This window comes from Pelmatolapia mariae, linkage group LG16_19, assembly GCF_036321145.2.
Source record: "Pelmatolapia mariae isolate MD_Pm_ZW linkage group LG16_19, Pm_UMD_F_2, whole genome shotgun sequence".
NCBI lineage: Eukaryota > Metazoa > Chordata > Actinopteri > Cichliformes > Cichlidae > Pelmatolapia > Pelmatolapia mariae.
This window is the reverse complement of record NC_086241.1, coordinates 40880862-40893795: the sequence shown is the minus strand read 5'-3', so window position 1 is coordinate 40893795 and position 12934 is coordinate 40880862. Positions and strand designations below refer to the sequence as shown.

General features: G+C 40.3%; 1 protein-coding gene across 2 annotated transcripts in view; it reads right to left on the bottom strand.

Moving 5' to 3' along the window:
* LOC134644814 (transcription regulator protein BACH2-like) overlaps window positions 1-12934 on the bottom strand; it is a 46814-nt gene that overhangs the window by 3066 nt on the left and 30814 nt on the right. For both annotated transcript variants that reach the window (XM_063497900.1, XM_063497901.1), the window contains exon 3: window positions 2286-3665. In XM_063497900.1, the coding sequence (XP_063353970.1) occupies window positions 2286-3665 (1380 nt within the window). The remainder of the gene's footprint in view (window positions 1-2285; window positions 3666-12934) is intronic.

The following is a 12934-nucleotide window of genomic DNA, read 5'->3' as shown; positions in this document are numbered from 1 at the left end:
AGATTTTAACCTGTCCAAAAATTAGATGAAGTGAACTCAATCAAAAAAAAATAAAAAATCAGACTCTTCACGTATTTATACAAGAAAATGATTTAACATACATATCTGCAATTTTTCTATATCTACGACTTCAGTGGGATCACACACTCTGATCTTTTCTCTGCTTTTTGCAGATGATCTGGTTTTGTTGGTGTCACCAAGTGACAACCATGAGCCTGCACTGTCGAGAAGATGTAACTGAGATGAGAAATGGCATTTCTAACTCTGGAGTCATGGTTCTCACCTGAGTGGCTGTCCCAAGTGGAGATGTTCAACTGTCTCAGGGTCTTGGTCATAAATCATTATATTAAGTGGTGCCCCCAGTAAAGTACTTTTACTCAACTATAAATTTGAATATTTTTACACTGTGAATATAAGACTTCAACATAGAAAGAAATGGAAGTAGTATTCAATTGCTGCAGTTGCATGTTGTGAGATGGAGTGCACTGTGATATAAAATCCACTAGATGTCAGTATTAGTATTGCTGTTTGTGCACCAGCTCAGGCACAAAGAACAGAGATTATCAGCTTACCTTTCTTTACAACTCTGCCTTATCAAAACAGTTATAGTTCTGTGTATTCTTCTTTCCATGGAAACACACTGACTTTTTTTTTTCATTTATTGACTCAATAAATAAAAGACTCATGAACACATTTCTATGCATCTGATTTAGACTACTAAGGCATCGACAGCGTGTGTATGTTGACCACTTCTTTTTGCTCTTAGCTTTACATTGCTTCAGAACAGTCCACTACAACAGCACAAACTGTTCTCTTCAAACAAGCAATGCTCAGCACAACAATGCCAACATTCAAGTATGGTATCATTTATTGCGCTGACAATGGGAAGATGCACTTATTTACTCACAACCTGTCACAAAAATATACCATTTGCACCCATTTATTTTGTTGAACTTAGGAAAAATGTGAAAGATATCCCATTTTGACAGCTATAAAATTTAATTTTTGATCCAACAAGGTGATTCGAGCTATTATATTTTATATCGGCATGGGGTGCTATGTTTAACCTGGACAAACTGGACATGGTTTGAACTGAGGAGAAAAGAAGAAGTGACAGGTTCAAAAACAGCAAATGAATACTATCTGAAAGTCACTTTCTTTGAAAAAGACCTAACACAGGACCTCAGAGATGCATGTGGCCCTTCAGCTGATTCACAAACTGTTCGTAAATGGTCTCAGTGGAAGGGTGGCTGGAGAGAAGCCATTCCTCAGTAAAGGCTATAGGGAGCAACGACGTAGGTATGCCACACTATACAAGAACTGGACTTAACATCAGTGCCGATGGGTCTTATGGAGTGGTCAGATTTTGATCCACTCGGCAATATCATCTGGAAAGAGTCTGTTTAGCAAAAGCTTCATTTGTCAGTATGAAAACCATCCCAAACACACTGCCAATGTAGTAAAAGCATAACTGGCTAGAAAAACACACAGTCAGCCCATCAGTCACGGACTGGCCTCCAACATTTGCTCAGTATTGTATATATTCATAACCTGCATAACTGGAGCTTGGGTCAGCAGATGGGAGATGTGGGCAGCACATCCATGTACATCCTGCCTGCACTCTCTTTGCCTTTTTGTGCAGTTTGGTATTTAAATACATCAAACTTCACTATCTCTACTTCTGCTCTTGACATCGTCAGTTTTACACCTGCCTCCCTCTCAACATGCATTCTGTCTCGCTTCTACTGACTTTCATTCCTCTTCTTTTCTACAGCATCCAGAGCATTTTCTACAAACATCATAGTCCACAAAGCCTGACCCCATCTGCAAACCTGTCCAACACCACTGCAAACAAGAAGAGCCTGAGAGTAGATCCCTGATGGAATGCTACCACCACCTTGAAACAATCTGTCACTCCTATCACACACTGTACCAATTTCTGCAATTCCTGCACCACCCTACTGCTCTGCCATGCTACGTCCAGACGAACCTTTAGGGATTTAATGGCTTTATCACCAAGACATAAGACAGGAGACAAGACAAAAAACACTTGGTCACAAAGGTGTGTTTGTTTCATCCTTGTGAACTTATTCCAAATGTGATCAATGACCAACAAGGAAATTCAAGGTTAAATCAATGATCCCAGTAATTTTGAGGCTGCTAAGCCAAATATATACAGTTCTGCTTTAACACAGTTCTCATGCCAGAAAGACAGTTCCCAGACGACCTCAGTGCCAACACACTGACATTTTGGCCAATGGAGTATAATAAAGAGCCATACTAACCTCAGGTCCAGAGATTCGAGAGGTGCCACTTTCACTGTCTCCCTCTGAGAAAGAGCCTGATTCATCACTGGAGTTCCCACCACTAGCACTAAATGTCTTTTCAGATTTAATCTTTGTGCAATCCTGAGTGAGGACTACTTCATTGTGGGGATTCCTGTGCTCCACCATCCCAGCCAGGCAGTGAGGAAGTCCAGAAATTGAGCCTGACTGTGACGATGAGGAAAAGTCAAACTGGGACGAAGTGGAAGATGAGCTACAAATGGTTGCATCCTCTGGGTAAGAGTATGAGGCACGGGGGCTGGAAATCTGGTTGCATGATTTAGAAGTAGTAGGAGAGTCCACTGATGTTTTCGTTGAAACGGGGCAGCTGGTAATAAGGAATGACTGACTAGAGGGAAGGGATTCCCCCTGCATCAAGGTTGAGATGGCCTCATCAACATATGTATGGGACAGCATATGTTGCTTGATAGGCACAGAAGAGAAAATGACACTGCGTCTGTCCAGCTTCCCTTCATGCTTAGACACCGAATTTTCAAGGTTTCTACTTATACCAGTAAGTGCTGCTGGTATCACATTGGCAATGCCAGTGTTGAGGTCAACTTCATCCAGAGATTCCCTCTTGGTTTGTGGTCTCTGTATGACCAGTTCTTTGTAATGGTTGAGAGACAGTTGGTTGCTTAGTAGCTGCTGAATGGTGGTGCTTGGCATGCTGCTGAGACCACCTCTCTGGAGGTAGGAATGCAAACAGGAAGAGTATGATACTTGGCTGGAAGATTGCACATCTTCTACTGGAACCCCTTCTACCTCTAACTCCATCTCCAATACCTCCTCAGTACACAAGTCTGAGTTGCTGTCATTCCTTTCATCTCCTTCTTCCTCAAATAAACAGGGTTCTTCTTTGATCCTGGAGGGTGTAAGACATGTTTGCAGAACAGCGCTACTGTCGGTGAAGTGTGAGCTCAGAGGGCTAATCGAGTTATGGTTAGGCAAAATAATGTCATTACTAATATGATGGTTCTCTACATTGTGCTTGTTGTCACAAATTGCATCCTGATATTTCTTATATTTTGGACACTGCGGCAGGTCAGCAAGAACATGACTGTCCTGCTGCCTTGTGTCTGCAGAATCATAACAGGATATTTCCTCAGAAAAGATTGGATTCTCTGTTGTGATATGATCATCGTATTCCACCTTGCCATTATGGTTAGGTTGGCTGTCATTCTTAAGCTGGGCTTGAAGGAACCGGAAGCAAGAGTCCTCCAAATTATGGATACCTAGGACGTCCGCACACACAATTACTTCATGGATGTTTTCCTGACTTAAAATCAGCTTGGCGGTGTAGGCAAACTGAAGCAGTGGGGCGAAACCTTTGGCTGTCACCTGTGGAACAGAATTGAGGAGTCAAATTGAAGAATGAAAAACATCTATTTAAAAATTAGATCATATTATATCAATGCAAATTTCTTTTGGAAGACCAGATCACAGCTCACAGCAAAAGCTGAGCTAGCAAGCCTCAACACCTCCCCTAAATATGGACTGAAGTCAAATCTTCAGTATCACTACACTAATCACTGGCACTCCCTCCCTCAGTTACTGGCCATATACAAGCAGTGACCTTACATCAGGACAAGCAAGCCAAACACTGCTTGTCAAGTGAAATCCTAAAATTTAACATCAATTATAACCAAATCAGAAGTGAAGCACCATTTTTTTTTTCAATTACTGTCATCTTGTGGCCACAGTTAGCTTTTGTTTTTGGAAGCACATTTAAGTGTGTTTGCCTTGAATCTACTGGAAACTCTTGCATTTATTGTTTTTATAGGTGTGTCCATGCCCTGTTTACCATCTTAATATTTTTTGATTTTCCTGTAGATATAGACAGTTAACACAATGCTCAACTCTTTTAAGTCAGCTCTGTTATCTTCTGCTTCTAAATTCAGGTAAAATAGAGGTTATTGTACTTGGCCCTAAAAAATCCTAGAAATATTGTATCTAACCAGATTCTTACTCTGGATGGCATTACCTTGGCCTCCAGTAACACTGTGAGGAACCTTCTAGTCATTTTTGACCAGGACATGTCCTTCAATGCACATATTAAACAAATACGGAGGACTGCTTTCTTTCATTTGCACAATATCTCTAAAATTAGAAATATCCTGTCTCAGAGTGATGCTGAAAAACTAGTTGATGCATTTATTACTTCCAGGCTGGACTACTGTAATTTGTTATTATCGGGATGTCCTAAAAACTCCCTGAAAAGCCTGCAGCAAGAGTACTGACAGGGAGAAGAAATAGAAAGCATATTTCTCCTATATTGGCTTCTCTTCATTGGTTCCCTGTTAAATCCAGAACTGAATGCAAAGCCCCATCGTACCCTATCACCCCAATAGAGCACTTCACTGTAAGGGTGCAGACTTACTTGTGGTTCTTACGGTATTTAAAAGTAGAAAGGGAGGCAGAGCCTTCAGCTTCCAGCTTCTGGTTAGGACTAGATCATGTGACCTCAACCCCTCCCTTAGTTATGCTACAACAGGTCTAGGCTGCTGGGGGCTTCACATGATGCAGTATATCTTCTTTAGTCACCTTTTTCACTTACTATGTGTTTATACACCACTTTGCATTTAATTGTTACTTATTATTAATCTCTGGCTCTCTTCCACAGCATGTTTGTTCTGTCTTCCTCGCTTCACCCCAAATCGGTCATGGCAGATGGCCGCCACTCTCTGAGCCTTGTTCTGCCAAAGTTTTCTTCCTGTTAAAAGGGAGTTTTTTCCTTCCCACTGTCACCAAAGCACTTGCTCACAGGGAGTTATCTGATTGTTGGGGATTTTCTGTCTTCTCTGTATCATCGTAGCGCCTTGAAGCAACTGTGATTTGGTTCTATATAAATAAAACTGAATTTAATTTTTGTTATCAATATTTTAATATACAGTGAAAAAATTCCCAGCGCTTCACTTGTACCACGTTTTGTCATATTAAGGCCTTATTCCAAAGTACACCACATTGCCAAAGGCATTCATGTTTGCAGACAAGCTAGTTCCTGATGACCATACAGGAGCAGTAATGATAGCCAGAGGCCTCAGGAAAGCACTTGCATGACTGTGTGGGATCATCTAATGTGTGTCACTACAGTATAACGTCAGGTAAGGCCTATAAAACAACTGGAGCACTGTTATTACTTTCCGGATGCACTGCATAGTACTTATTTCAGTTGAAATGTGGCCTGTTTTTTTTGAGTAAATCTGTGTTTTTAGAGATATGTAGAAAAGTGATCACACACCACAGTACACAAGTGTACTATATTACCCATCTCCAACTACTGCATAAGGTTTGCTGAAAATACCAAGTGCTATAATTGAAGGGCACTTACAAACTATATTCTTTGCTATAGGACAAACACTGGCATAAGAATCACAGAGTACAGGGGGACACTAACAGCACTATGTAAATAAAACATTTTTCCAAAGAAAAAATTAATTTTCCAAAATGACGTAACAACTGTAACGATGGAGTGCAGATCATCATCCTAGTATATCCACTAATTTCAGACAACTTTTAACATCACATTTGACTAGAATACTATAGGAGTTCATGGTCAGCTCAGTTACTTCAACGTGTCCAAGTCGTGTGGCTGAAAAACAATGAGGTACAATGCTTGCAGCTGTGAGAGACCAAGAACAGTGTATTATATGTACACACGGGCTGATGTAATATTTAGTAGCTTTAAACTTGTTACGTCCCCACGAAGAAGGTCTAGGGGTGTGTGTGGGGACTGGTAACAAATGGGTCCAGAACAGAATGAAAGGAGAACAGACAGGTGTTTAGTAAATAAAATAGTTTTTATTATAGAGAACCTTAACATAAAGAGCCGGCACCGCCGTTTTTCCAATAACACTAGAAAAAGAAAAAGGTTGCAACAATAAAGAACACAACAGCCAAACAAAAAACTCCACACCACGAGGAGGCACTTCCAGGGGCCCACAAGCTCACCCTGTCACTAGCAGCAGCTAGCTTTACTGCTGCCGAGGCCCACAAGCCCACACTAATCACGTGAAGCAGCTATACTGCACACTGCTTTCACAACTCCACACTATAGGATCTCTCCCGACACCTTCGACACACAATGTGGGAACACCAGAGAAAAACCACCCTCTCACGTCCCCAGCTTATATGACCTCAGAGAGGTGATTTCTGACTGGGCCCAGGTGGTAAATGAGGCCAATAAGTAGCAGCTGTGTCCTGGGGAGAGAGAAGAGCAAGAGAGAGACAGAGGGGTGGAGCAAGAGAGGAAGAGGCGGAGAGAAAACACCACACCCACACAAGGGCAGTTTCAGGAGGCCCAGCTCGGGCCGTAACAAAACTTATAATACATAATAAATCTATTAATTTGGTCACAGAGTGCTTATGAAACTGGAAGAGATCAATTACAACGCTCTTCCTCATAGTAAAAGAAGAAAAAGGAGATGCCACATAACAGTTGGGAGTTAGATATTGTGAGCTGATAATTGTGCCCCATAAGTGACCAATCAACCACTGTCATGGTTATTTTTTCACATTTCTGAGTTACTCATTCTTGTCTGGATCCCTTTACTTCTTACTGTTATTCATCCTTCAACTCTTTTGCATTAGGTTTACTTTAGAGTGGAGTTGTTAAGTGTGAATGTGATGGACAGGGTTTTTGACACTGTTACAAAATGTATACGTTTACTCTATGTGGGTGTGTGTATGTGCTTGCTCAGTAAAATGTATGTATAATGGTATGCATATAATAGAAGTCTATTGTGAGCTAGCATCATCTACAGCTCTCTATTGTTGAGACAGGTGGGAAAGCGTGTGTGTGTGTGTGTGAGAGAGAGAGAGTAGCCACTAATCTAAAAAGAATGTCTGACCATAAACTGTATGATTTACCATCATAAGTATATTGTGATCAATATACTCAATACTCGTACATGAATAGTAAAAAGAAAAATGATTCTTATGGACAATGTCAGTACTGCAGACATCCACTGCACTCTACACTGTCACACTGTTGTGTCTTGTGTAAATGTTTTCAGGTTCTCAGAACATCGCACTTCTCTTTTTCTCATGCCCATTTATACCAGTTGTTGTCACTCTTACAAATAGAAGTTGTCATGAAATTCTCTGTTAATAAGTCTGCAACGCGATCAGCTGTGGCCAAGGCATAGTGACAAATGAATGTCCTTCACCTGAGAAATAAAAGGCTATACAACATTCTACAGTAAAATTCTGAGCACCTGAATCAAAATGTGAGAATAAACTAGAAAACTTCCATCACAAAGTGCAGGCCACACTTTTTTGTTTCAGCTTTTTGTGCACTTGGCAGTTTACTAGGGTATGACATGGGGTGTGAAATGTTAATGGCTTGTCAATGACATAACCGTTCCAAGATTCGAGAGAAGGAGATGGTGCAACAGCTTAAAGTTATGATTTCTTTGTGGAGGGAAAAGTTTGTTTCAAATTTTGTTACTTCAATGCTGATGCGGAGGTTTGTCTGAGTGTTGGTGACCTTGTGCTGTGTCCACTGAGGTTGAGGAAACAGGGTTAGGAGACAGGAGGTAACTTTTGGGGCTATTTAACCTTATCCCTTAGTGACTCAATGGAGGAAACTTCTGGAGGGAAAGTTGCTTAAAAAGTGTTGCCAATGCTAATCTACACTGAAAGGAAGTCAAGAAATGAAAACACTTTTTGAAAAGAAAAGAAAATAACACAAAAAGAAGAAGAAGAGAAAAAAGAATATTAGTGGTTGAGACTGTTTTACGTTGGTCTGAAGTTAGATAAAGTTCACCTTTAGATATCTAAAAGTATTTTAGTGCTTAGTTTAATTATGAGGAGTTTCATCATCGCACCAGTATGTGAGTGGCTTTGTTACTTGCGGCTAATAGTTTGGCTAACAGCAGTCAAAGGTTCACTAATTCTAATCAACCCCCTCACTGAGATCATTAACAAGACTGGCTATGGATATTGTCTATGGAATAGTGCAATCATTAGCCACCTCCTCTACATTGATGACACCAAGCTGTATGCCAGGAGTGACCAGGATATCAATTTACTGATGCATACCACTAGAATATACAGCAACATCGGCATGTCATTTGGACTGGAGAAGTGGTGTCATATTATAACAAAGAGAGGGAAGGTAGTCAGTACTGAGGGGATTGTACTACCAGAAGGCAACCTTGCAGACATTGAGGACCGTTACAAGCACCTGGGAATCCCACAGGAAAATAGAAACCGTGAAGAGGCCACTAGGGAAGTCGCAACCACCCACATAGCAGACAGGTCTGGCCCGGATCTGGTGTCAAGCCAGCTTTGCTGGCTGACTTCTGGCATGGTAAGTGGTATGTCAACCAGATGTGGGCCAGGTCTGGCAATGATGGCACTGTTTATGTTCCTATTTTCCTATTTTAGAAGACCCAAATGCCATGTTGCAGTACTATACTGCTATGGTAGCCAACGTTTCAAATGCAGGTTTGACAGGTTCGTGAGTGTACACTTTATCCAAAATCTAGTGAGAGTTTACTCATGTTTACCACTGGGTAGCTGTAGCTCAGGAGGTAGAGCAGGTCACCTACTGATCGGAAGGTTAGTGGTTTGATCCATGGCTCCTCCAGTCTGCATGTGAAGAGTGTAAATGTGTAGGAACGAGTTAGGAAGCACTCAGTTTAGAGAAAGTGTGTGTGAATGTAGTAGAAAAGCGCTATATAAGAATCAGTCCATTCACTGTCTGAACAGAGTTTCTTTATGTTAGTTTTGCACTATTATGTTCTGCACATGTTGTTATTACATGGCTTGATTAAGGTACACATTAGGCTGACATCTGGGGACAGAGCTGAAACTGTTCTGGGCCACCACAAGACCAGCATTGTGTCTGCAACTGGCCCGTGGCTGCACACAACCTACACATGGCCCACATACCGCAAAGAATGACGATCTTTTGGTGGCCCAAATCAGGTTTGCCAGAGGTAATCCACATATGGGCCAGCACAGGACCAACAGTCTGTCTGCAACTGGCCTTGTGCTGGCCCATGTGTGGGCCACCTCTGGCAAACCAGATCTGGGCCACCAAAGGGCCGTCATTCTTTGCAGTATGTGGGCCATGTGTAAGCACATTTTGTGGGCCAGATCCAGGCCATACCAATTTTGCTATGTGGGCACCCACCAAATAGCTGCAGAGAGTAAGGCAAGTTCTGAGGAGTCAGCTGAATGGGAAAAACAAGATCCAGGAAATCACTGGGATAATAAAGTGTCCAAAGGAGGAAACAGAAGCCACTGACATCAAGACACAGAAGCTCCTTACCATGCATGGAGGGTTTCACCCCAAGTCCAGCACCCTGAGACTATACGCTAAGCAGAAGGAAGGAGGCTTAAAACTAGTGAATGTCACAACCACTATCCAGGATTAAACAACAAAGATCCATGAGTACAGCCTCTCTAGAGGGAGAGTACCCGAGCTTGAAGGTTAAAGACCGACCGACTACAGGGCAAGTGGGGAATTATACACACGCATTCACGCACACACATATATATAAATCAACTCCACACTATGTTCCTATATTTTAATTAAACAACAAAAAAACAAAAAAAAAAACAATTCAATGACAAAGTTCAGGCATGCTCATGGGTGTTGGTTGCCACGACAACAAAGAGACAACTGCAAATACTGATTGGTTTTGTTGTATACATGCTGTATTTCCTTACAAAAGCATTTCAGTACAGTACAACATTCATGTTGTATTACATGCCTCAGTGCAACATGGAGGCCTGTAAGACAGATTACAATCACATAACTATATTCATCATTATGACAGATCTGGGGCATTACAGTGCTAGCCAGTGGTTCCCTAATGAGCATAGGAGTGGCAGTAACTAGGAGACTACTTCCATTAATACTCTTGCCTTATGTGCCAAAAAATAGCTCAATTTCTGCCAACCCTGCTGTTCCATCCATTCTCCCTACCCCTCTTGAGCAAGAAAGGTTATGTTTTCTCCATGTTTTTTATCTGGTATACTCTTGGACATCAACCGGCATGGATGTGCAGCTCCACCGTCTCCTTTTCATGCTTTGTTTCTCCAAAACATGAAATGGTAATCCATTCCTGCATGCAGAAATTGCATTACCAGCAGAGGGAGATAATGTATTTAAAGGCCCGAAGTCAGGAGTGAGCAAAAAACATATTAAGTACATTTGAGGGTCCTTAATCGTCAGAATCGATTAATCTAGGCAGCTAATATGTGTGTACATGTAAATGTGTTGATAATGTCTGTGATTACTTTCCTGTTGGCTTGAAATAAAATACCTCTATCTGTTGTTACTGCAGATTACTGCAACTTCTATATGTGTGTATATTTTATGTTTTGGAAAGGCAAAGTGGGAAATGGACACGGTGGACCATAATAGCGTCCACTGTTTGTGTAACAGAAGCAGGAATTTCTCTGTCCATCTACTGTTAAATTTCAAATTTTACAGGATTCAGGATGTGTTAAAACCCAAATTGCTGTGTATCAAGTGTATCCCCACATGCTTGCTATTAAAAGCCATTTTAGTCTTATAATTGTTTTCTCACAAACACATCTATGTTTTTGTTGTCTATTAACTTGCAGTTGTTTACAAAAATCAATTCATTATAAAAATCTCGAATAACTATGAGAAAAACTGAATGTTCACCTGCGTATGTTCTTTTCCCACTGTTATTCTTGTATATGTTCTGTACTGCTGTGTGCTGTGGTGCATGGGGAAGCTGTACTCTCTCAGAGATAACAGTACATTAAAAAAACCAAGAAACCAAGAGGAGAAAAATCATTCTTTATTTTAAAACAAGATTAATATAATCATCGATTAAAACAACAACAAATACAGCAAATCATATTCAAGTAATAAATATTTTTTCTTACAAACAAAGCCCAAAATACTGGCAAATATAGTGTTAGCGTCATAAGCTTGAAACACTCAGGGAGATGAGTCTTATGGTCAGGGTGCTGTCTTAGTGCAAAGTTTTCAGGCTGAATTATCCTGAGATACCTGAGCTGGCAGAGTAAAGAGAGAGAAAGAAAATGTTAGACATGCCAGTGTAGACCTGGACGGGTAAATGCATCAGGAGATAAGGTGTGATATCTAACAACCAATTTTAATGATGTAAATGAATTAGTTGTTGATGGTAAACAGTGTGTCATCAGTTACTATGAATTTGTGTGCTCAATATATACTAAAAAAAAGTGTGTGGTAACATACGTAATACAGCTGTATAAAACTGCTTTATAATTCCCCAATTAGTCTTAGATGATTCTTCTTTTCAGAGCTGGTGTCATATTTTAAACTTACCTTGTCTTTTTAGTCTCATTCTGAGTCTGAGCCTTCCCTCTGCTTCTGTCATCAGCTGGGCTGTAATGTCACACAGATGCTAACAGTCAACAGGACCGCAGAGACTGAAAACTGTATACAAAACTTCTCAAAAATACAGTTTTTTTATTTAAAGCCATATATCAGAAAAATAGCTATCAGTTTCCCCGAATGTTGTGAAGTTATCATACCAGTTTGTACATAGCAGAGGATAAATGACTTTAAACAGACCAGACAGCTTAATTCCTCAATGCTATATTTAGCTAATATTTCACTTGGTCAACACAGCAAAAAATCACAACTGAAAGCTTTTCTTTCTGATTTCATAACATTTAAAAAACCTGAGCTCAAACCTCTTACCTTCTAAAAGTGCATCTGAAACTTCGGTGCTGGCACAGCTGTTACTAACTTCCAGGAACTATTTGCGAGGCTCCATGATCCACCATTGCTGTAAAAAATGGTCCATTGGAGTGAATGGAGATGACAAGACTGTAGTTTCAACGGCTTTGCTATGTATGGCTTTCTGCATTTGAACTGAAACAATGCTGCCCCTTATTACATACAAGATCTTTTCACTTCTTTTTATTCTTTATAATCGCCTGGCTGGTGTTTCAGTGCCTGTAACTTCTTATAACTAAAGTACCTGGACCTTTCACCCAGGAACATAAGAAAATGTTTTTTCAGATCGCTGGGTAGCTATTTTGACATATTTGACTTTATTTTTAAAAATAAGACAGAAAGAAAAAGAAAAAAGAGAAAGAAGGAAGCTGTGTACTTTAAAATAAGCAAACAGATTTTACTTATCTACCTGTAGGTTTATGTTTAGTCCTGTTAAGCCACATCTGTAAGCTGTCACTTTTATTTGCTTTTAACTCACTCAGATCTTTATTGCTTTATAATGAGTCTTTTGACAATATTTTAACCAACCAGTTAATAAAACATTATTAACCAGTTATTAAGTTATTTCTTTCAATACTTTTCCAAATAATTTTGGAATGAGAAAAAGATAGAGAGGGAGATAACTAAGTTCTCAAAAGGCAGATGCTATGTAAAGGTAAATGCACTGGTTCTTGTATAGCACTTTTTTTTTACTATACTTGAGCACTCAAATCACTATATACAACACACCTCATTCACCCATTCTTACAAGCACTTGTATGTATGCAGGCAGCACGATGGCACACTGTTGCCTCACAGACAAAGACATGCACTTTGTGTGGATAGGTTAATTGAAAAGTCTAAATTGCCCATAGGAGTGAATGTGAGTGCGAATGGTTGTCTGTCCCTGTGT